General features: G+C 38.6%; 1 protein-coding gene across 2 annotated transcripts in view; it reads left to right on the forward strand.

Annotated features, from left to right (window-relative positions):
- pde1a (phosphodiesterase 1A, calmodulin-dependent) overlaps positions 1-24194 on the forward strand; it is a 146458-nt gene that overhangs the window by 54191 nt on the left and 68073 nt on the right. Inside the window, exons 1-2 of one of the 2 annotated variants that reach the window (XM_026913226.3) lie at positions 9909-10763; positions 13997-14023. In XM_026913226.3, the coding sequence (XP_026769027.1) occupies positions 10663-10763; positions 13997-14023 (128 nt within the window). In that variant the 5' untranslated portion in view covers positions 9909-10662. Of the gene's footprint in view, positions 1-9908; positions 10764-13996; positions 14024-24194 lie in introns of those variants that run through there. The other variant, XM_026913224.3, reaches the window with a different exon arrangement.

Below are 24194 nucleotides of genomic sequence, written 5' to 3' on the forward strand. Positions count from 1 at the left end.
GACTGACAAGCACCTTGTGTTTTTCCATGTTATTCATTTGTTTTGATCTTGCCTCCACACCCCTTGTCCTGCCATTGGCTTGTTCACCCATTGTGTTCACCTGTTCTGTGTTTTCCTCTGCTTAATCTGTCTGTTTATGCAAATTCTTATTGCGACGTAATGTAATAAGTGTATTTTTGTTTAGTTATTTCCTAGCCTTCATTTCCATGATCCCAAGTATTTCCTAGTTCCTCATTTCCCTGATTTAGACTGTTGTCTGTTTCTCTCTGATTATGGCTTATACTTGATTATCTCTGTATTGTATTTTTTTTATAGTTTTGGTACTGTTCTGCCATTGGCTTGTTCCTCCCGTTGTATTCACATGTTCTTTGTTTTGTTCTGATTATTTGTGTATTTACACCCGTGTTGTGTTGACGTCTTATTGCAAAGTCTTATCATGCTTTTTTTTTTAATTCCTAGCCTTGATTTGCACAGTCCAAGGTATTGGCCCTTGGCTTGTTAACAACTTGAGCGGAAATTGTGGAAATCAGCCCAGCACATATAATACAGCGAACTCTTGTTTTCTTGGTTGTCTGTTTTTCTCATACTGAATATGGATTATCCTGATTTAACCATGCATGGCTCTGCTTTAACCCCCATCATGGACTTGGATTATGATTTTTGGGTTCAGCCAAATAAAACCCATAACAAGCTTCATGTTCGCTGTATTATTTGTGCTGGGCTGATTTCCACAATTTCCACTCAAGATTTTAAAAGATCATGTTCCCCATATTTCTGACTAAGAAATTAAACAGGGGTGTAAATTTCCAGCCAAACCCAAACATGTTTTTCTATTTCTTGTTTTTTTTATGAAGTGTGAATCTGTCCAAGTAGAAAACAAACCAAATGTATCAACTTTGCCGATACAGTGAAAAACTGCTGCTAGATTACTGATTACTTACTCCAGTAAAGGGCATGTTCAACAACCAAAACTCAGGTATGAACCATGCACTGGGGATGGGCATTATTTTTCAAGGCATTGTTCGAATAATAATTAAATATTCAAACTTCCACCCATACACATATGAGAAAGACATTAAGTCTTTATCCATTGCAATGTGTGTGGATATATACTAGGTGCTATAAAGCACACACTCACTATAGCTATAATTTTATTTCACAACGTCATTGTAGATAGATAAATATATAGATAGTTGTTTATTGATCCCCAATGGGAAATTTGGGAGGTGAGGTGGTGAGTTAACATGATCATGATTAAACTATTTTTTACTGTACTACCACATTGCTGCATACAGATAAGGAACAACAAAATGACTTCCCATCAGCTAAACCACATTTTTCCTATGATTTTCATGAATCGTGGCTTTAATACAGTTTCAATCCCCTTTTGCTGCTCACCTTTCAAATACAAAAAATAAAACAAACCACTGTATGAGGTAGGGAAAGAATCATCTCCATTTGTACAGGCACGAAGGCTAAAAATTCTCTTTGTTTCGCAGCACTGAATGATTTACACATTTTCTGTGACACTGGGCTAAAAATACTGCGATGTGTTAGCAATGAGACATGATACGCTGACGAGGGTGGTCTTAAGGATGCATCCCTACCCCACACCCAGGACCTGTGACTCAACCACCAGACCATCCTCTACACAATCATAGCATGTACACGATGTCATGCACGTTGCAAGGAATTAGTAACTTAGCAGCGTAGGAAAGAAGCTGTTTTGTAAATGTGAGGTCTTGGAATACGAATCTTGTGCCTGAGAGGAGTGGCTCAAGAAAGTCTTATGCATTCGGCGCTGCGTTGTCCATAAAGTGCTGTAGATTTTTTCCCCCCATTTGTTTAGGTTGCTCTACTACCATAACACAACAAGGTTAGATGATGTCAAAAAATTTTCTGTTATGAAAGCAATCAAGTGATCAGGTAATGTGCACCATTTACCTGTAATAGAATACACACGGCTGTTAGTTTATTAGGAACACCCTTACCTTCGAACAGGTTATACAGTTCAACAGTAAAATCATGAATTATGCACAAATCAAGCAAAGCAGCATTTCAATATCAGCTGTGTTCAGTTGAGTGTTGGAATTGGTGGAAAGAGTAATCTTAGTTGCAATATAATTGGCACTAGGCATGCATGTTCTACCAAGCACCTGGAGTCCTGGGCTTTTTCCACACAACTGTTTCAAGGGTTTATGAAGAATGGTACATAAATTTAAAAAAACACTATCAATTGGCATAATTTATTAATTTTTAGTAAAGCTGTGTCTTAATATTTTCATGGGCCAAACTGAAATAAATATTTCCAACAATTTCAGTAACAGCCATAAGTGAAAGAGATTCAGCAAAGTGCCAATCATCCATAAATTACCAAGCATGCTCATGGCACAGCTAATTTGCGATTAGTAACTCCCACAAAATTCGCTAAATGGTGAAAGAGCACCTCTGAAGTGTGACATTTGCTAAATCTTCCAGAAATGCAGCTCAGCTACTGCAGAGCGTCAGCTCTCAGTGATACACACTGACTCTTCCTTTTTTTATAGGGCACCATTACTTTTGACCTAATTGATTGGCCAGTCTTATTTGTCTTAATTTATGGATTTATTTTGGATTGGTTTCTTTCCTGTTATTAATATGCAATGTCTAATTTCTTGTGTATAACTGAAATAAATAAGTGATTTAAACGTCAGCGTAATCCATATACAGTACTGTATAAAACTGCAGTAACTCATTGTCAGTTAAATGATTTGAAGCCAGTCAATCGAGGTACACACATGTACACAAACCCTCATAGGATAAAAATGTTTGGCCAAACTAACTGAATTTTCCTAAGTACCATATTTAGTGTGTGTAAATGCTCCTGTGAATTTATAAACAATTTATGAATAAATTCATTCATATCCAGTTTGATCAGTGAGGCCCAGTGGAAGTGTGGTCAAAAACAGCTTCTCGATCAAAGAAAGTAGTAATAATGTAAGTAACATTTCGGGCTACAACCAGGTAAAGCACATTCAAATTCAGCATTGGTGTGCAAAACGTCAGCTCAGAGTGCGCTGCTTGTCAGACCTTGGGCTATAGTATGTCAGGTTCTGCTGTTGTCAGTGAGGAAAAAATATCTCTCATGGGATCCAAAAAATTGTCCAAAAAAAAAAAAAATCACCTGGTCAGACAAATCCAGCTTCCTTTAGCATCATGCTATTCAGAATCAGTATCAGAATTTAGCTAAATCAATATAAGTCCAACAGGAGTTGTCCTGGTTGTGTCAATTGTACAGGCTGGTGGAGGAAGTTGTGTAGTGTGGGGAATGCAACCCAGCCTTATATTAGGGCCCTTTATGCCCAGTGGAAAGCACCTGAGTGGTAATGCACTGGTAACCACATTCATCTTTTACTGGCTATATTCCACTAGGATAATGCACCATGTCATAGTTATTATTAAATCATTCCATAAGAAAGACATTGACATTGATATTGGATCTTATATCCAAAGCAACTAACAATTAAACAACTAAAGGCCAACACAAGGGCCTAACAGTGGCATCTCAAGAAGGGTCAGGAATTTAACTCCCATCCTTCTAATCAGAAGTACAGAGCCTTAAAATTTGGCAGTAAAAATGTATCAGATTTGGGATTTGAACCCAAGCCTGTATATGGCAATCAAAATCCTCACATTCTTGAAATATTGCATTTGGCTCCTTAGGCACATCAGTATAAGTTTAGTTGCTTCAGCGGTTTCAGTGCACAGTCTCTTGACCTTTGGAAAGAGCCAGAGAGGGCTATTTGCTGCAAGACTGTGTAGCTGTTGAATTTACAGGAGCAGGAGCAGTTATTTCTTCATGGTATAAAATTGTAGCACAAATTCTACACAAACCCAGTCCAAGACCACTGAACATCCAGAAAGCTGCTACTTGGCTGTACCTAATAAACTGGCAACTCAGTGTAAAGCTTGTATGTTATCATTTTCAATATTGCACCAATTTTCTGGGTAATACATTGGAATTTGTTCACCGGCTGCAGCACAGATCAGAAAACTGCAGCACACTGATTGAAGTGAATTGTTGTTGTTAGATCTGACTTGGATAAAAGAACTCCATTTCTGTTTTCAGGTTGTGTCTTCCTCTCTGTTTCTCTTCCTGCAATCTCTCTCTCTCCCTCCTTCTCCTTCACTATATCACTCATATTTTCTCACTGTTGCTTTTTTCCTATTCACCTGCTCTCTTTTCTCTCTCCATTCATTCTTGGCCTTCGCTGTGTCACTTTCATATTCTCATTGCCTTTATCTCTCTGTCTCTCTGTTTGATGATTTTACTTTCCTTCACCCAATGTCTATAATATTCTCACTCTCTCTCTCTCTCTCTCTCTCTCTCTTTCTTTTTTTTAATTTCCTCTCCATCTTTCTCATCAATATGGTAAGACCCTCCAGCAATAGTGAAAACAACAAAGAACAAATGGTCTCTTGGGGTCTTTCTCCTCTCCATCAAGGACACTTAAAATATTCCACCACTCTACCTACATCCTAAAGGTTTTTTTATTATGCATTTTTTCCACTTTCACTACAATACTGATATCATACTTTAATACTAAAGCGATTCTGACATCTACTTAGTAACATGACCCTTCGTTGGCAATTTGTCTGACATATCAGAGGTGGCTTTAAGATAAATTTCATCTGATGTTCACAAACAAAACCTGTGTCATGACAGTCAACATAATCCAATCTGATGCTGATTCAATATCAGGCCAGTTTCGCCAGAGTAGTGTTGATTTTAATCGCAGATTTAAACTTTATCGCTGTCAATTGTACTGATTGTGTAAGCACTCTTCTGTGTTTTGATGATGATGTGATTGAGCAGGAGCATTGTGGGCGTTTTGAAAGCTGGTATCTGATTATAAAACTGAATTGATTGTTTCCCCATAATTCTTATCATTATCCTGCAAATCAAGCATTTTTAATATTGCAGTCAATTACAGATGGTAAAATTTGCATTTTGCTTTTAAACAGTCATCCTCATGCTTGTCTTCTGCTCTGTTCCATGTGTTCTAAGTACTGTGTACTACTGCCATAAACCTAGTATACTGTCCTATGCCTTTAATCTATTGTACTGCAATGTTTTAGCTCTTATCTACACTTTATTAATTTAGTCCAATGTACTGTACTCTTGTAGTGTATTGTGTTGCATAATAGTTATTGAGGAACAATATTTCCTCTCTCTCTACAATTAAATTGATGGGATAACAATAAAATCCTGCTTGACCTGATAACTTGGCTTGAATGACAAGAAAACTGCACATAGGTGTTTTGTTTTATATAATAGTACAGCTCTTCCTGTTTTCTTATATTATCAATAAGAGTACTGGCAGTAGACCCAAAGAATCTCACTGGTGTTATGAACAAACTTCTCAAGCTTCCTACTGCATCTGCCTTTGGTCTATGAATCTGTGTAAAACTTTCCTTTATTACTTAAACAGGAAAATCAACCAATATTTCTTCTCTGAGTCATCGTCTCCAGCTGGCCTATCTCTGTCACCGTTTCTGTCTCTCTCTTCTCTTCATTCATGTCACATTTAAGTACATTCATGAATGCCAGTGTGTCAATGAGTTTTACATGCTTTTAATAATTGACACCCGTAATGTGTTAGATCATTAATTAAAACAAGGACAAGCTCCATCAAAAACATACTTGGAAAAAAATTTGAAGAGACCTTAGGAGGGGCAATTCAAGGACGAAAGGCCTTATGCCTAGATTCTTGAAGATTTAATTCAGGCCAGAGGACTTCCTCACTCCATTAACACCATCACACCAGTAACAACCTTGAGTGGTCATATGGAAATGGAAAAGCGTCAGCTACAACCTCTCAGTAGACTCAATGCTCTATGACCCAGCTACCATAATTAGCTTTGTGCCCTTGAGTGTAGTTCTGTCTGAGTGATTGTGTGGTGGTTTTTATCAAACACACTCATCTCAGAGGGAATTTGTATGTGCAGTGACATTTTTTCCCCCCTAAAATAACAGTCCATGTTAAAATATGAAACATACAAATCAAATTATATTATCGTTCAAATCACGTATTATGTAGAATTCCACCTTCAACCTTTGGGCCAGCAAAACATCAAACAATTATTTATGTATTTATATGCATATACATAAATACATTATATATATATATATATATATATATATATATGTGTGTGTGTGTATACATATATATATATATATGTATATATATATATATATATATATATATATATATATATATATATATATATATATATATATATATATATATATATGGAATGTATATGAGGAACTCAAAGAAAAAGCTCTCCAACAGCTGATATTCATTGTACTGACAGGAGGTTAACACTTTGCGATTGGACCAGCATGGTAGACAGTAACTAGATATCCAATCCCTCATATATTGAGAAACAAGTCCATTTTGTGCATTATAAGTTAGCAATAACACCAACTGTACACAGTAAGAGTACTGTATGTGAGAGCTGGTGACATGTAGCCATATAAAAGTTGACAAAGTCGCATCTTCTTGAATGGATGATGGTCAAAGGAGGACTTTCACCTATGATAGAGCACTACTACTTTATGCTGCATAATAAATCAAGATACTTTGATCCAACATTTAAAAAAAATAAAGTAAATAAAAATGCTTTATAGCCAACCTAGTTGTCTACTGTTGGCACAGACATGGATGTGCAGGCACTGTTCTATCAGTAATAATAAAAAAGAGTGACAAATTCAGCTCAAGGTTGATTCTTGACACATTCTTCCTCTGCACCCCCCTCACTTTATCTCACTCTTTCACTCTGTGAAGTAATCCGTCCCTGCAAAGCCATTTTGTGTAGCCAGGCAGCGCGTGTGTTTCCATGGCAACGTCTCTCATCCATCTGAAACATGAATGTGAGGTTTGCGCTTTGCGTTTTAGTTGTGGCCATCTCGACTTTATGAATCTCATCATTTATTACAATCACTTGGGATGAAACAAAATGCTAATACATGCCTTCATTCATTTATGTTTTCACTGCAAGACAAACAAGTGTTTTTTTTAATCTAAATGATAATTCATCAGTGCATTGTTTGTGAACTACACAGCAGTAAAACATTCTCTGCTGTGTTTTTTTATTCTTCATTCTTCACATTTTCTGCATGGGAAAATAGCACAACTAGTCAAACGATCTAAAAAGTCATGCCAGATGTCTTGCTCTGCCACAAAGCTAAAAATGATCATTATATTAAAAATTAACACCCTGTTTTTTCTTCATTAAGTCCTAAATGAAGGGAGATTTTTCTCTGTCCAGCAAGCTGCTAATCTTCCCATTTCCAGGCGCACTGATTTAATAGAGGAAACGACCTGTTTTTGTTCCTGTGCTAATTGTGAAATAATTAAGCTGTTTTACATCACTGAGTGTAATCCAATAGAGCAGCATCCTTCAGGAGTACATCATTAGGACTTGGCCTGTAAATGCCCCCTAATGTACCACATGGTAGTTAAAAAAACCTTGTAACTTAAAGCTACCCCCGTAATGTAAAAGAGAGACATCAAAAGACCTTTAAAACATCTTACTAATACTGATGATATTGCTATTGCAGTTAAATTAATTTACACGCTGCTAAATTCACAGTTTTCAGACAAAACAAAGATTTGTCAGTACTTTTGGGGGAAAAAAACAGCTAAACAACTAATTACTACCATAATAATAATAATAATAATAATAATAATAATAATAATAAAGATTACACAGGACCTGTATGCTGAGCTTGTCAGTATGTCATGTGTCTTTTCCAAAGTTTTTGGAACAGTTTATTGTGTTTATTTGGTATTTTACCTGATTACATCTGTACATATGGAGGCATTATGTTTTTGGGTTGTCCATCTGTGTGTCTGTCCGAGATTCTTGTTAGCGCAATATCTCAAGAATGAGCGGTTGAATGTTTGTAGGATTTATGTGTACGTATCACTGTAACCAGCAGATGAACTGATTAGATTTTGGAATTGATCCAAACAGGGTCATGGTCACAGCGAGGTAAAATGCAGAGCAGAAGCCTTTATTTGTCACATATACATTACAGCGAACTTCTTGTCTTTGCATATCCCAGCTTGTTAGGAAGCTGGGGTCAGAGCACAGGGTCAGCCATGATACAGCACCCCTGGAGCAGAGAGGGTTAAGGGCCTTGCTCAAGGGCCCACCAGTGGCAGCTCGGCAGTGCTGGAGCTTGAACCTCCAACCTTCTGATCAGTAACCCAGAGCCTTAACCACTGAGCCACCACTACCCCTATTAAATGCCTGAAATAGTTTTTCTTTGGTAGCATCCTTCCTGTTTGAAGTATATTTTAAGGGTATTTCAGGCATACAAATTAGTAACAAGAAGGACTGGACTTGTTGGTGGAGGAGGCATCCTCACTGATGTCGTTGGCGTTGAGTTCGACTTGTTTACATTTACATTTATTCATTTAGCAGACACTTTTATCCAAAGCGACTTGCAAATGAGGAAATACAAGCAAATGACAAAGTTTACTTATTTTTTTATTTTTGCAAGACAATAACTATCTGTTTCTTTTGTCCTGAAATCTCAGAGTTTTTTCCATACTAATGGGTGAGAAAGGGATATAACGTGTGCAGGTTTTATATTTGGTAAGACAATAATGTTTCTGGAGCCTAAGGGCAAGCTGCTGGATATAAATCTGGTATCGTAAGCTACTTCCAGAAGAGTGTTTTTTTTTAACATGGTGGTGGTGGATTTCTCTCCACAGCACAGATAAATCTTATGGCTGTGAGGTGGTTTGGGATGCAGACTGAGTATTTGCTAATCTGAAGATATAATTTAATGCTGCTGTTTCCTCAGTATTACAATATTACATACACAGAATTTACATACACACATACTCTCTCTCCCCCTCTCTCTCTCTCTCTCTCTATATATATATATATATATACATATATATATATATATATATATATATATATATATATGCTTCCTATGTTCCTAATATTTCTTATCAGCTCAAAACATCTTCAACCCAGTCTCCTCTTACCTCTCTCACCATCAAGGCATTTCTTCCCGCAGAACTGCCGCTCACTGGATGTTTTTTGTTTTTCGCACCGTTCTGTATAAACTCTAGACACTCTTGTGTGTAAAAATCCCAGGAGATCAGCAATTTCTGAAATACTCGAAGCAACAACCATGCCATTGAGATCACGTTTGCATCTGCAAGATTTTATTCATTGCACTGCTGCCAAATGACTGGCTATTTGGGTAACTGCATGAATGACAGGTGCACAGGTGTTCCTAATATAGTGGAAGGTGAGTGTGGATATATATATATATATATATATATATATATATATATATATATATATATATATAAAAACAAAAACCACCAATGACACAAAGAGCACTGTGAAATTGTGATGCATGCATGCGTGGGAATGGAAGTGAGGGGGGGGTGCAGGTGGGGGTGTAAACGGGTAGTAGCACTCCGTGTAATTCCATTAGCCTTTACACACCATCAGCGCTGGAAAACAACAACATCACATTTATTCTTCAGGTTGTTGTCACTGCATTACCAGTTGTTTATAGTGCTTGCTGTGTGTGCGCTCATGAATCAGGAGAGAGGCTAGCGGGAAAGGAAAAGCCGAGCAGCAGGTGCATGATGATGCTGATGATGATGATGATGATGATGATGATGATGATGATATCAACACCCATTTCCTTATCTGTCTCTCTCCCGCTCTTGCTGTTTTGGTGTGTCTGAGGCTGCTGTGCTGGTGCTCCGCCAGAGAAACAGGGAGTGTGTGTGTGTGTGTGTGTGTGAGAGAGAGAGAGAGAGAGAGAGAGAGAAAGAGAGAGAAAGAGGGGGAGTTGCCTCCCAGGCTAAGCCCATCTGCTCACTGTCTGAATCTGGTCGACACGGAAACCATAGCTATGACGCTTCTAGCAGCACCAGGCTCTTTGAGTGTGTAGGACCCAGTGTGTGTGTGTGTGTGTTTGTGTGTGTGCCTGTGTGTATGTGTGTTTATCAGGAATATGAACGTGTCATCATCAGGAGATCAGATACGCTAGTGTCATGAGGAGAGCACGCCTCCATCATAACAGTGAGAGAAGGAGCAAGTGAGGAAACAGAGGGAGGGAGAAAGAGAGGGAGAGAGAGAGGGAGGGAGAGAAGAGAAGAGAAGAGGAGTTAAAGGGAACTGGAAAGATTTCAGTTATAGCGAGTGTGGATGGATCCTCAGTAAGCTGCAGTTCCGGTTAGAGAGAGAGAGAGAGAGAGAGAGAGAGAGAATGATAGATAGGAGGCGGGAGTCCGTGTGAACAAGACCTTTGTGCAACTGTGTCTGTGTGCGTGTGTGTGTATATGTAGCTTGTGTGTCACTGCGAGAGGTGTGCTGTGCTGTCACTACTGCGACGCTACTTTCTCTCTCATACACTCACACTCTCATTCACACACACACACACACACACACACACACTATTTGCCTGATGCTCTGTGGAGCTGGCGGACTCCAGGATGGACTCTGCGCTCTGAGTCTGAGGACAGCGAGCGCCAACACGCACATGCTCAACCTACTACCTGCCGATTCTGTTACACCATAGGACAGTACACACACTCTCACACACACATACACACACACGTATTTTTGCAAGCCATGGATTCACTCTCCAACGACGTGGACGGGCTGGAGAACAACTCTATGAAGTACAGCAGGAACGAGCAGACGGAGAAAATGTGGCTCCGTCTCAGGGGAATGTAAGTTGCTGAACGCACTTGTCTCTTGACCAGGTGTAAACTGAGTTTATGGATGGAGTTTATGCAGGTGGAGGAGGAGTGTGTAGTTTCGAGTGCATGTTTCAAATGCTGACACATACCGTAGGCTTTCAGTAATGGAACTGTCACAGTGTTTTGTAGTTGTCAAGTAATAAAACAAGAAAGCAAACTGAATTTCTGTAGTGCTGGGAGTGTAGCGTGAGCGCTGGATAAATAGTTACATTCATGACAAGCTGTGCTTATCTTCCTGCTCGCTTTAAGATAGTTGTATGACCTCAACCCACATATGCTACACACTTTACTTGGACCTTTGGTCTTGTTTTGGACTTGAAAACATGCTGCTTGAGAGAAGCCAGTGCCATAATTTTTGCCTGAGTCTTAGCCCCAGAACGGTTTAATTTCCTTATGACATTTAATGCTCCGTATGTTTACATAATTACTGTATGTAAGCTTTACAGATTAATTCTCGTATAGTGCTTATGTGCAATTTTGTGTGACACAGCTCATTCTTTATTGTGTGGTGGCAAAACAAATGAATAAAAGGCTGTAGTTAGTAGCAGTTATTCTCCACACAAGCAGTAACAATTTAGGCATTAAAAAAATTTGCTTGATCTTCACCATTCCCATGCACATTCCAGCTCTTTTCATTTAGGGTTCTGTGGTAACTTCCTATGTCTAAGCTTAATGGTGCTGCCACACTCAGAATCCATAAGTCCAGAGAAAGATGGAACTTGGCTTCTTAGTTCAGCATTTTTAGTCTCAGAGCAAAATAATTCAATATTCCGTTTAAAACACTAACATACAACAACATCCTCCAGAAAACACCTACAAACACCAACACAGAACAGACTTCCCTGTCAAATGCTAACTCAGTATACTCCAACAAACATCAACATACTCCATCAAACACCAACAAAGAACGGCCTTCTCTGTTAAAAGCTAACTTACATTAATATTCTCGAACAAACATCAACATACTCCATTAGACACCAACAACCTACATTAAACCCCAACTAACACCAATGTTCTCCGTCAAACACCAACGAAAACACCAGTTTACATTAATATTCTTCAGCAAACACCAACATACTGTTCTCTATCAAACACAAATACCAGAATTCTCCATCATACACCAACAAACACCAATGCCCTCCATCAAACACCAACGAAAAACAAACATCTCTATCAAACACCTACTAACATCAATATTCTACAACAAACACCAACACACTGTACTCCATCAAACACATATACCAATATTGTCCATAGAACATCAACAAACACCAGTGTCCTCCATTAAACACCAACAAAAGCAACCTAATCTTTCAAACACCTACATAAATCAAAATTCTGCAACAAACACCAACCTACTCCATCAAATGCAAACACCAGCATTCTCCATTAAACATTAAAAAACACTAATATCCATCAAACACCAACAAAAAAAACGTCTCTCTTAAATGCCAATTCACATCAATCTTTTTAGGAAACATCAACTCCAAACACAAACACTACTCCAAACAAAATACCAACATTCTACATAATCACCAGCAAACACCTACAGAAAACAAGACTTTCTGTCGAATGCTAACTTATACATGTATTCTCCAATAGACATCAACATCCTCCAGCAAACACCAACAAAAACTTTATTAAATGCCAACTTACATCAGTAATCTGCAGTAAACATCAACATTCCATCAAACACAAATAAACTCCAATAAACACCAACAAACACCAACATTCTCTATTTAACACCATCGTTGTACAATAACCAAAAAACACCAACTTTCTCCATCTAACATCAACAAAAGCTAACCTTCTCTATCAAACACCAACTTCCATCAATATTGTCCATCAAACACCAACATTGTCTATAAAACACCAAACAACACAAACATTTTCCAAAGAACACAAACACCAACATTCTCCATTAAGGATCAAATGTTATCCATCGATCACCAACAAACACCAACATTCTTCATAAAACACCAACAAACTCCAGCATCTTCCTTCAACCACCAACAAACAACAATTTTCTCCATCAACCACCAAAAGACATTAAACATCCACCAAGATTCATTAGTATCCTCTGTCAAATTCCAACAAAGGCTAGCATTCTCCAACATTCACCATCAAACACCAACATTTTCCAGACATTTTCAATTAAATACCGGTGTTCACAGTTAAATACCAAATTCTCCAACAAACACTCGCGTGAGGTGGGACACTAGTCCATCACAGAGCACCATGCATTCCCACACACCCACACTCACTCACTCATTCACAACCATTGGGAATTTAGCATAGCCAATCCACCAACTGGAATGTTTTTGGGAGGTTGGAGGAAACCGGAGAACCCGGAGGAAACCCACACAGACGAGAGTAGAACATGTGAAACTCCATGCAAACAGGAAACAGGAGCCCTGGCTTAATAATGTTCATTAAAAAAGTAAAAAGCCAGAGGTACTAGTGTGAGGAAGAATGTTCTAGAAACATCTAAACAACCAAACACCTTCAGTGTAAACTAAAGGTTCCCAATCAGTTCCTGAAGTCCACAGTTTTATTCTGTTACAGTTTCAACACACCTCACCAGGGACTCAGCATTCTACAGCGTTTTTCACCTGCTCTGCTGTGTCACTGCTGGAACAGAATAAAACATTTTGGAGAGAGAACAGAATGTGCTGATGTTTTTATTTTTATTAAAAAGATTTCCTGTGTAAAGATTTGAACATCCATTATACAATTTAAATAATTTTTTAAAATAATTAAATTCATATTGTCGTTGCAGAACCAGCAAGTGTTATTATAGTTATACAGTGATTTTTAAAGAAAATTAGACAAGTCATATTGATTAAAACAGAGCAGCTTGGTGCATGGCATGTAGTGTGAAACTGTGAACTTCTGAGAGATTCACACATAACGAGGCATCCTACACACATCGGTTGGCTCTGAACTCTGGCCCTCTGTACAGAGAAAGGACTGAGGACAATCTCACACACACATACACACACACACACACACACTCGTGGAATGGACCAAGGACACCTAACATGATACTTAACACACACTCTTAGCAGAGGGAACCGGGACATGAGAACACAAATGCTACAACACTCCTAGCTTTTCTTTCCGATGCATTTAGCCAAACTTAGTTCTCAATTCCCGCTTACATTCGGGTCTAATACAATCATTTTTATTTTTTTGTTTTGCAGGCAGAAGTACAAAACGACCTCTCAGAGGTAAGAATGATGTCATCCTCTTCCTTTGGGATTTGCGCTACAGTAACTTGTTTGGCAAATGAACAACAAAATGCTTCAGTGGATATTTCATGCATGACAACAGCTAACTGTAGGGAGAGAAATAGCACTAAAGATGACTGTTTATTTTACACACTTTGCTAGTCTTTCGTATTCTGAACTGTTATAGGCATGTGCTTTTATATTATTACAATATTGTATTTAAAAAAATAGTACATTTACTTGTACCTGCTCTCATTGTGAAGCAGTTAAAAAAACATTAATAGACATGACATTTGGGAGTCTCTAGAGTACTATGGATGTCTGTTTGAGAAAGGAAGCTCTCGTTCATTTGTTTGGGAGCTAACAGTGTAACCTGACTGTAATCCATTATGTTTAAGAAATTGTTTCTCTTATTAAACACTATTATATCTGTGCTAGCAATAACAATATCCTGCTGTGACGTCAGTACTGCAGGAATAACAAAAATACAGCACCAACCAACAGATGATCACATGAATCGCACAACAAATATTTCAATTAAACATAGTTAAAGGTGGGGGGAAGGGCATGGAGGTTTAGTGGTTAGCACTGTTGCCTCGCACCTCCAGGGTTGTAGGCTTGAATTCCGCCTCCACACTGCATGCGCGGAGTTTGCATGTTCTTCCCGTGTTTCCTCAGGGTATCCTGGTTTCCTCCCTCAGTTCAAAGATGTGTTGTAGGCTGATTGGCGTTTCCAAATTGTCCGTAGTGTGAGATTGTGCCATGCGATGGGTTGGCACCCCGTCCAGGGTGTACTCCATCTTGTGCCCCAAGCCCCCTGGGATAGGCTTCAGGCTTCCCCGCAACCCAGTGTAGGATAAGTGGTACGGAGAATGGATGGATGGATGGATGGATATTTAATGTGTTCCTTTAACATCAGAGCTGCAACATTAATAATATTGCTTTTCTCAGATCTCATTGTCTTCATTGGTGCTGATGTTTCTGTCAATAGTGTTTGACCGGCAGCGATCCATATATTCTCATAAACCTTTATGAAATCTTCTGAGGTAAAGTGTTTGAAACTTGTGAAAGTTTCTCGATACATCTAACAGTATTTTTTGTTGTTGAAATGTGTGTTATTGTCAAGTGAAGTGGAGTTTATTGTCATTTCAGCCATATACAAGTACATAGTGAAACGAAACAACGTTTCTCCAGGACCAAGGTGCTACATAAGAAACACAGAACAACACAGAACTACAAGGGACTACATAAATTATACAATAAAGTGCACAAGTGCAAACATGTGCAGACAAGCACAAAACAGTACAAAACAGTACAAGACAGTACAAAACAGTACAAGACAGTACAGTGACTACGGGAACAGACAATGAGCATAGTAAGTCCCAGTGCAGCGCCGACCAGTACACAGTTCTGTTTAAAGTGAACCTAGTGACAATAGTGCAAATAGTGCAAATAGTGCAGATTATTGATAGCAGTTAACCCCATTTTGTTCTTTCACAAGTGTTTCAGCAGTATATTTACTTCACATTGTCAAACAGCATATTGTCTTCATATTGACTAAATTCTAGTGAAGATGCTTGCTTATTTTGCAAAAAAAAAACAATAAAAAAAAACTGAATGAAAATCTAAATATTCTTCCATGTAGATGAGTGATCTATCAAGTTAAAACGGGGTATTCAACAAAAATATTTGTGAAGGTGCCACTTTCTAAAATTCCTGACAATTCCTGGTAAACAGCTACCACGACCGAATGGCAACAAGTTACCTTTCAACGCTTAACCATTAATGATTCGTTTATGGATATTGATAATAGGCGTCAATTTGAAGTGGTTATGTTTTGTTTCATAGAGTTTTTGCTTCATGGAGTTTCACGCTAGCACTTCTGACTTGCATCATGACTCTGAACAGATAAGACACAGCTATTGTGGACTGGAGAATAAACGTGTACTTCTCTGTCCATTCATCTTTAACCAGTCTGTTTCTGTCATGAACATTTTTTAAGCTATGTCATCAATTAACTAATCAAACTAGACAGGAAATTTTATGAAAGTCTGTGAAACTCTTCTCAATGAAATGCCTTCAGGTAAATAATGTAGATAAAGGCAAGAAGATCTGCTACAGAAGCTGTGATGGTTCCAGTTGCTGAACTACGGCCTTTTTCCTACGTTGATTGGTTTGCTACAGTATTTTTTCAGTGCTTGGTTCGGTCTCTAGAAATACATGGCAAATTCCACATCCAGACCAAGGTCTGCTCGTTGACCACTCCTGGGTTAAAATGTAAAGTGGGGGCGTGGTTATGTCTGTAAAGTGTTAACAAAACCACACCCCCAACCCCAAAATTATGGAAGATGGTAAAACATTGTAGTATCTCGTAAAAAAAAAAAAAAAAAGTTTTTTTTGAAACTATACTTGTTTTCCCACCTGAACATTGATTTTATGGACTGCACCAATGGTTACAATGATAGTTGACTCTAAAATGTTTGTAAATTTCAGAGTACTATGTGTGACATTTTTTAATTTTTAATGTAGCTCTTGTCAGCTGAACTAAATTATGGGATTGCCATTACTGAAGAAGATACAGTGCTGCTTCCGAGGTACCTTTTTATTTCTTATTTTCGAAGCAGCTTCACATTCAAAGGACCTCCTCTGAATGAATTGCACTGGCGTTAATCATATTTTAAAGTGTCCGTAATAACAATATCCATCACTGTAACTGATTATTAACTGTTGCAGAAGAAACGGTGTGTTGAAGTGTGATGGATTATGAGAAGCTCTATTGTAGATGATTGATGTACAGAGAAAAGGTGCCGTTGATGAAGAGTGAAGAGGTCGCTGAAACGTAAAGAGTTCCTAACACTGATGAATAGAGTAAGCAACGTGGCTCTTGTTGTGTGTGTGGGCGGAAGTGTGTTTGTGTGTGTGTGTGTTCTAATGCTATAGTGCCTCCACTCTCTCACACAGAGAGAATTGCCTGAGAGCTTTGGCTGCAATGAAGTGGCCCTAACACACACACACACACACACTCATGATATTAAAACATTTCCTGTTACATAAATAAATTCTGCTTGTACCATCATGTACTTTCATTTCTGAACAAAACCTCATGTAGAAGAATGTTGTATTGTCATTGGGAGGCCATCTTGGGTGATTTTTTTTCCTTTACACCACCCCCTCACTACCATCACAACCACCCCCCACCACTCTCAACACCACCACCACCCCCACTACTCTCAAAACCACCACCACCCCCCACTACTCTCAACGCCATCACCCCCACCACCATCGCCGCCACCACCATCACCAACCATCACCCTCTCCACCATTTCACCCTCACTACCTCCACCACCATCACCACCAACCTCATCCACCTCAAACCCCCAGCCTTATCCCCACCACCAGCCTTATCACCCTCACCAGCATCATCACCCTCAACAAAGCCACCCTCAGCACTGCCCTCACCAACCCCCCGCCCCCCATCACCTTCAGCACCACTCTCACCATCAACACTACTACTCTCATCACCCTCTCCATCAGCACTCTTACTATCATCACCACTTCCAAAAATGAAACCTTGATGTCTTTTTATCTTTAAAAGACAAGGAGAACTTAGTGCTGCTATCCCATTTATACCAGCCACTCCTGCTAATTTCTTGAGTTTTAACAATTTTACCCCAGATGACATTAAAGTTATACCCTATATGATATCACGTACCACACTATCACATCATGACTACTTCAAGTTGACAGTACGTATTATGCAATACAGCTTCTGTTTGTTCACCATGTGTTTGTAGGAGGTGTAACACGCAGGTTAGTGTGCTTGCTGCTATTGTAACACACACAGGTTAGTGTGATGGTGAAGCCGAAGTGTGATGACGCCTCCCTCGTGAGCTGATAAGTGGTTGTTGAGTAGAGGCTGTAGTTGAATTCACTCATGATTTGCCTCTTTGCTGTGAGTGGGAACAGCGCATCCAGCTGCGTTGGGTGAAACGCCGCATAATACATCCGAGTATTATAAAAGCAAAATATGCAGGAAAATATTCAGGAAGATGGTACAGAGCGTTTACAAAGAAGATTTACCAGAATCAGATAAGAATTTTTATCAGTGGAAATTTACAGTTGGTGTACTTTCACATAAATAAATAGATACACTGAGTTGCCAGTTTATTATCTACACAGATTTAGTAACAGCTGGCAGCTTGAGGTAAATGTGCATTAAATTATTGGATATGTCTCTATCAGAAGTTGGAAATCTAGTAGAAACGCATCCTACACTGTAAAAAAGATACCTTTTTAATGAAATTAAGTTTTATTTGCCTAGTGCTTTTAACAGTAGAAGAAATTTCGATCAGGAACAAAATCAAAAAATTATTTGTCATCCATTTATGATCTTTGATGTCCTTCATATATTTCTTGATTTTTTTTGTTGTTTACAGTATGTATATCTGTACATTTGTTTAGCATATGTACAGTTTTTTTGTATACAGTATGTACATCTGGGTTTAACCAGCAATTAAAAGTGATATTCTGTTTATGTATTACAGCAATGGCCCTAAAACAGAACCTTGTGGTGCCACATATTTAACTATTTTCCATTAAGATAAGAGGCTATTTACATTTACAAACTGGTGTACACTGGTACACTGGTGTTGCCAATCTATTAGGTACTGATCAAACACAAGAGGTGATTGGGTGGATGGATGGATGAGGATTGGATGATGAATGGATGGATGACAGACTGATTGATTGATTGATGGATGGATGGATGGATGGATGGATGCATTGATTGATTGATTGATGGTTGGACTGATGGATGGATTGATGTATGGATGGATGAATGGGTGGGTGGATGGATGGATGAATGGGTGGGTGGATGGATGGATGAATGGGTGGGTGGATGGATGGATTTCCAAACAGAGACTTGAAGGTTTTAGTCTCCAGATGCATCATTGTTATTCAGACTCACAGCAGGCAGTTGTGGAGCTTTCCTCACTAGAGTGTGATTGGATTTTATCCTATAGCTAAATTCAATTCAACTTTATTGTTATTTTACCAGTACAGTACAATATAACAAAAGGTTTCTCGCTGCTCTCTCTGCTGCAGCAAACATTAAAAACCCAGAACTACAAAGTAAGAGATATTACAGTGCATAGACAGTATTAAGGTAGTGCAAGGTGGTGACAAACAGTGCAGGGCAATACACATGGCAATATTGGAAGTAAGGCTAAGGAAGTAAGAAAATTCTCCAACTTTTATTGCACCACTCTAACACAAAAATATCACTAATAGAATATAGAGACAAATTTAATACATACATTAAAGGACCTGAACTTCCTCAATAAGAAAAGTGGGATCTGTAGATATCCTCAGTGGCAGTGGTCTATTTTGGTTTATCACTATGCCAGACACTTGTAAGTTTGAATGAAGAGCTTAGACACTGAAACATCATGATATACCTTGTGATGATAGCTTAGCACTGGGCCATGTTATTCTGTATAGGTACCATAATGGCCTCAAAGACCAGCCTTGTGAAATAGTAGAGATTAATTTGTACATTACGCAAACAGGAAGTAAATATCACAAAAATACCCTGCTTTTAGCTTTTGAGCCCTTCATTTTGCCCAGCTTTCCAGACAGTATTTTGCTCTCACACTGGGCCTTGGCTCCATACACTAGTCTCTCCACTAATGAGGCACACTTGTCTCTCATAGTAATGGAAGGAAGCACCAAAATAAGAAGCTTGACAGCCCTCTGACCATCACAGCCCATCTGTGTTGAATGTTGCAGATCTGTAAAAACATTTTAATATACAGTATAATACCATCAGGGTCAACCTTCATGACAGTGGTGCTAATCAAATGGCAGGACTAAAAGCTAAAAAAGAAAATGACCCCTAGGTTGGTCCTTAGTGTTAGTGTATCCACTAGAGGCCCCCATAAGCTGTTCCACCAAAATGTGCACTATACAGAACCATGACCTCTGTTGCTTAATTCCTTAACCCAGTCAGTAGTGTGAGGAGATTTATAGACCAAGCTTTCCTTGTAACTACAATGAAAAAGACAAGACAAAAACAAATGACAAAGTAGTCTGATGCTTCTTTTGTTAAACTTGTCATCTGTGGAGTTCTCTTTGTCTCCGCTGGTCTCTTAATTGGCAGATGTTAAGCAGTGGAATTGATAATGTGGCTAACAGTGAATGCAAGGTAGAAATTAGTGTGACCACAGTGTTTATCCATGATGGATTGAATGCATTGGTAGCCATGCCATCTGTTAAAAATGTAGTTTAGGAATATTAATTCAATGAACTTTAAAGTAGTACCAGTGGGAGAATTATAAGAGAAATATGCAATTCTACTCTAATTCTAATGATATTGAGTCATACAGCTATCACAGGACTTTTTCATGGCATCGCACCACTAGTCTGAATTCAGTTGACCATCAAAACTTGGGTTTGTGGTTTTTTTTTTAAGGATAAAGCCAAGCCCCCAGTACCGTCACTGTTCAAGTGGGTAAACCTTTTATACTGACAGTTTAAAGGTGTAGTGCCAATAGAAACAAAACCAAATGCATTACAATCGTCACTGTTTTCCTTAGTGTAGTAAATTTCTATGGAAAATCTCCATATCTAAAATTGTACTGTAGTTACTCTTAGCGTAGACACATAGACTAACTTTACGTTGTTTTTGCTGTACTGACAAAACACTGCAGAAATTCTGACTTCCGAAGTTGTATATAGCACAAGCGTACATAATTCTTATGGAATACTCTTGAAAATATGGTGGAAAGGGTGCCTCATTTTACTCTGCTGAACAAGAACCAACAGGAGAACCCCACCCCTCCCAGAGTTAAATGTCATCCAATCAGATTTACTCAGTTCTAGAGTAAAATTGTCCCACAATCAAACATCATTGTGTAATTAATGGCTGGAATCAGGACAACTGGGAGGTCACAAGGCAATTTAAAATGCCCTTTGTGTAGCGTACACACAGAAAATGAAAGGATTATCACAAGAGTGTTGGCCGAATTTCTATTTCAGATCATTATGCGGTCTTGTATGGTAGGGGATTTGTCTATTATAACACCTTGATTTATACACATGTGGAAATAGTTGTATTAATAGAAGGCGAAGTGACAGGAAATGTGACAAATACAAATTATTCATTAAAAAAAATCCAAAACAGTAAATGATAAAGGTCTTGAAAAGGGGAGTAAAGTCTTGGCAAACTGAAATGGCATTTACGCTCCACCGCATCTTGATTAAGAGCCCAAAATATGGCACTTTCATCCATCAGCCTTTTATTGTCTTCAAGATTCAGCATTGTGCTAAGTTCTGTTTTGTGCCCCAGAAAAGTCACTAACTCTCAGCGACATGCCATAACTGTCTGGGATATTCATTCTCCAGAAATGAGTTGTGGTCATTCAGCATACCATGAACTTAAGGTTAGCTCATAGAACAGTGGTTAGAAAATGAAGCGTGGCTTTGGGTCGTGTTCTTTACCGCACAGAAAGTGCTTAGAAAACAGGGTGCATGAATGGGATCTTAATGAAGTGGGTTTAAGTGTAACTGTAATTGAAAAACCTAGCAAGCAGAGCAAAAGGGGCAGCCTGGCAAAATAGCAACAACCAAAAACTTGGTAAACAAATTAGAAACTTTGCAGAGAGCATGTGATAAACACAAGATATAAGTCCTAATGAGTCCATAATGGAGATGCATCGATACTGGTACTGGTATCAGTTTGATACCATGCTCATTTACTCTTATTCTTAAAAGGCGTTCCAATACTACGTGATATTATGCGATGTTAGCTTAGTGTACGATGTCACACTAATAAACAGACGACACGACAGAATGACAGTGATTTAGAGATATTTCACGATTAATGGTGGCAAAGCAAAGCAGACTGCAAACTGAAAATATCAAGTTCAGGAACTATAGCATCTTCCTATACTACAATTAATCTGCTAAAATCTCCTTAATAGAGTGCAAGGTACTGTGAATTGTGTGCACACAAAGCTACTTCAACAGTGCAAGCACTGAGCACTGCTGAGACACACACTTTTCCAGGGTCTACACATTGCTTGTGACTCAAGGTGCAATTCAAGGTGCAACGCCATAACATCATGACATCATAAGATAAAACTCAGCACAAAGAGTTCAATGCTAGCAGCACACGGCAGCAACAAATGCTGGCTAGGAGAGAAAAAATGATAACGCGGTGAGAGAAAATAACAGCTCTCTCCCAGTATGTTGTTCTTTATGATCAGCCATTACTGGTCATTGACAGCAGGGAATTCTGCAACAATGAAAACAATGAAATGAACTTTACTTACAGCTGTACATAAGCATTTTTCTGAAGTGTAACAAAACCCACGCTTCTCTACTGCAACCATGCTAAAAAAAAAAAGGTAACTAACGTAGCTAGCTAATGCACTTTATTTAATATCAACTCACTAATGTTATAAAGAATGAGCCTAGTAGTCTTAATGCAAGAACACACACATAAACAGAATTTCCATATGAATATTCCACGATGCCCCTTATGCCCCTGCATGATTAATACCAAGTTAGTTACTCCATTTACTATTGGTCAATCATCCGAAGTTCATAACGAGGCACAGATGAGACAGGCATGGAAGGGGTGGAGCCAGGTGACGCCCTGGAGGAGCGGCACATCCCAGTTGGAGGCTACATGAGAAGTGCGTTTAATTCTCTCTCTGCAGCTGTGTGTATTGTGATGAGTGTGATATTCTCAGTAGGTTCTTTTGGCCTACGGCCCATTACACCTCCCTCCATGTTTCACTGGAGGATTCAGATGATACCCGAGGATTTGCTGTCTCTTGGCAACTGTGTGTGCCTTCCTCGATGGATTTCTTTTTGTTTCAGGCGGTCCCATAATTGGCACACGTTAATGGGAAATCCAAGCCAAAATTACTAATGCTCCAATGAATTGCTAATGGAAGGTAGCAGTTAGCAAGCCACGACAGCTAGTCGTGATGGATTTATTTCATTCTTTATCCTGTCAGAAATCCAAGCAAAGAGAGAAGAGTCAATGTGTACAATGTATTAAAAGGTGATACAAAACTGGGTTTGATTTTTTTTTTCTTTTTTTCTGATTTTCCAAATTGGATGATGGCGTGTTAATGTGTGTGTCGCATATCTACCTGTACATTCTTGCCAATTTTGCAGCACTGGGTATATGAGAGGTTTCAGTTGCTTTCACATTAATTAGGAATTTGTGATTGTTTAGGGAAGAGAAGCTAGTAACGACAAGTAGTGACATAAACTCGCCATAATTATAGGTTAGCTTTTCCGAAAAGTTAACACCAGTTGTTGAATTTGATTTAGATCTAGATTGAGATTTATTGTCATACCACAGTTGACATGGTTTACACAGGAAAAAAGTATAAAAGGTGAGTGAAATACTTACATTACAGAGCTACAAGATATAGTAGTAACAAGAAAAAAATGCATATAATAAATTTTACTTTGTTACTATTATGACTGTATATTACATGGGAGATATTGTGACATGGAAGATAAACAGTAATATTGATAGAAATATCGATATAGGAGATGTCGTGCTTGGGAGACTGATTTTTCGAATACCAGAGATGTTCGTTTTTATGTCAAATGGACGCGTATTGCTTTGAAGCAACAGGATCTTTTTGTCCACCCACATTCATGACTGACTCTACAGGCAGAAAAACACAAGGCAACATTAACTTCCCATTTGCGTGTGTAAAACCAAATGGCAGCCTTTGTTGTGCTTCTGCTGCTTTGTGTGCCGCAACCATTTATTGTCTGTTTACGGGCTAAATAGATCCGCCTGCCTCTGGCTTTGATTAGATCAGAGCCTTGGAGCACTGCGAGAAAATGGAAGTGTCACTATGCAATGACCATTCACTCTCCGAGTGTTCCAGGCTGTTAATAATTTAAGCAAACGACCAAATATCTTATTTCTTTCAACTATGTTGCTCAAGAGAATGGTATTTACCAAAACAGTGAGAGCAGAGTTAGTCTCTGATCTGATCTAACGTCAAACTCCATAGTTTGTTTAAGAAAAGAAATGTTGAGGCCATTAATAACTGTCAAAGCTTTGTGTATCATCCAAACTCAAACTTCATCAGGACTTCGAGTTTGAGGATTGTGTGAAAGTACACAGTGAGGAAAA

The sequence above is a fragment of the Pangasianodon hypophthalmus genome, chromosome 5, assembly GCF_027358585.1.
Source record: "Pangasianodon hypophthalmus isolate fPanHyp1 chromosome 5, fPanHyp1.pri, whole genome shotgun sequence".
Classification (NCBI taxonomy): domain Eukaryota; kingdom Metazoa; phylum Chordata; class Actinopteri; order Siluriformes; family Pangasiidae; genus Pangasianodon; species Pangasianodon hypophthalmus.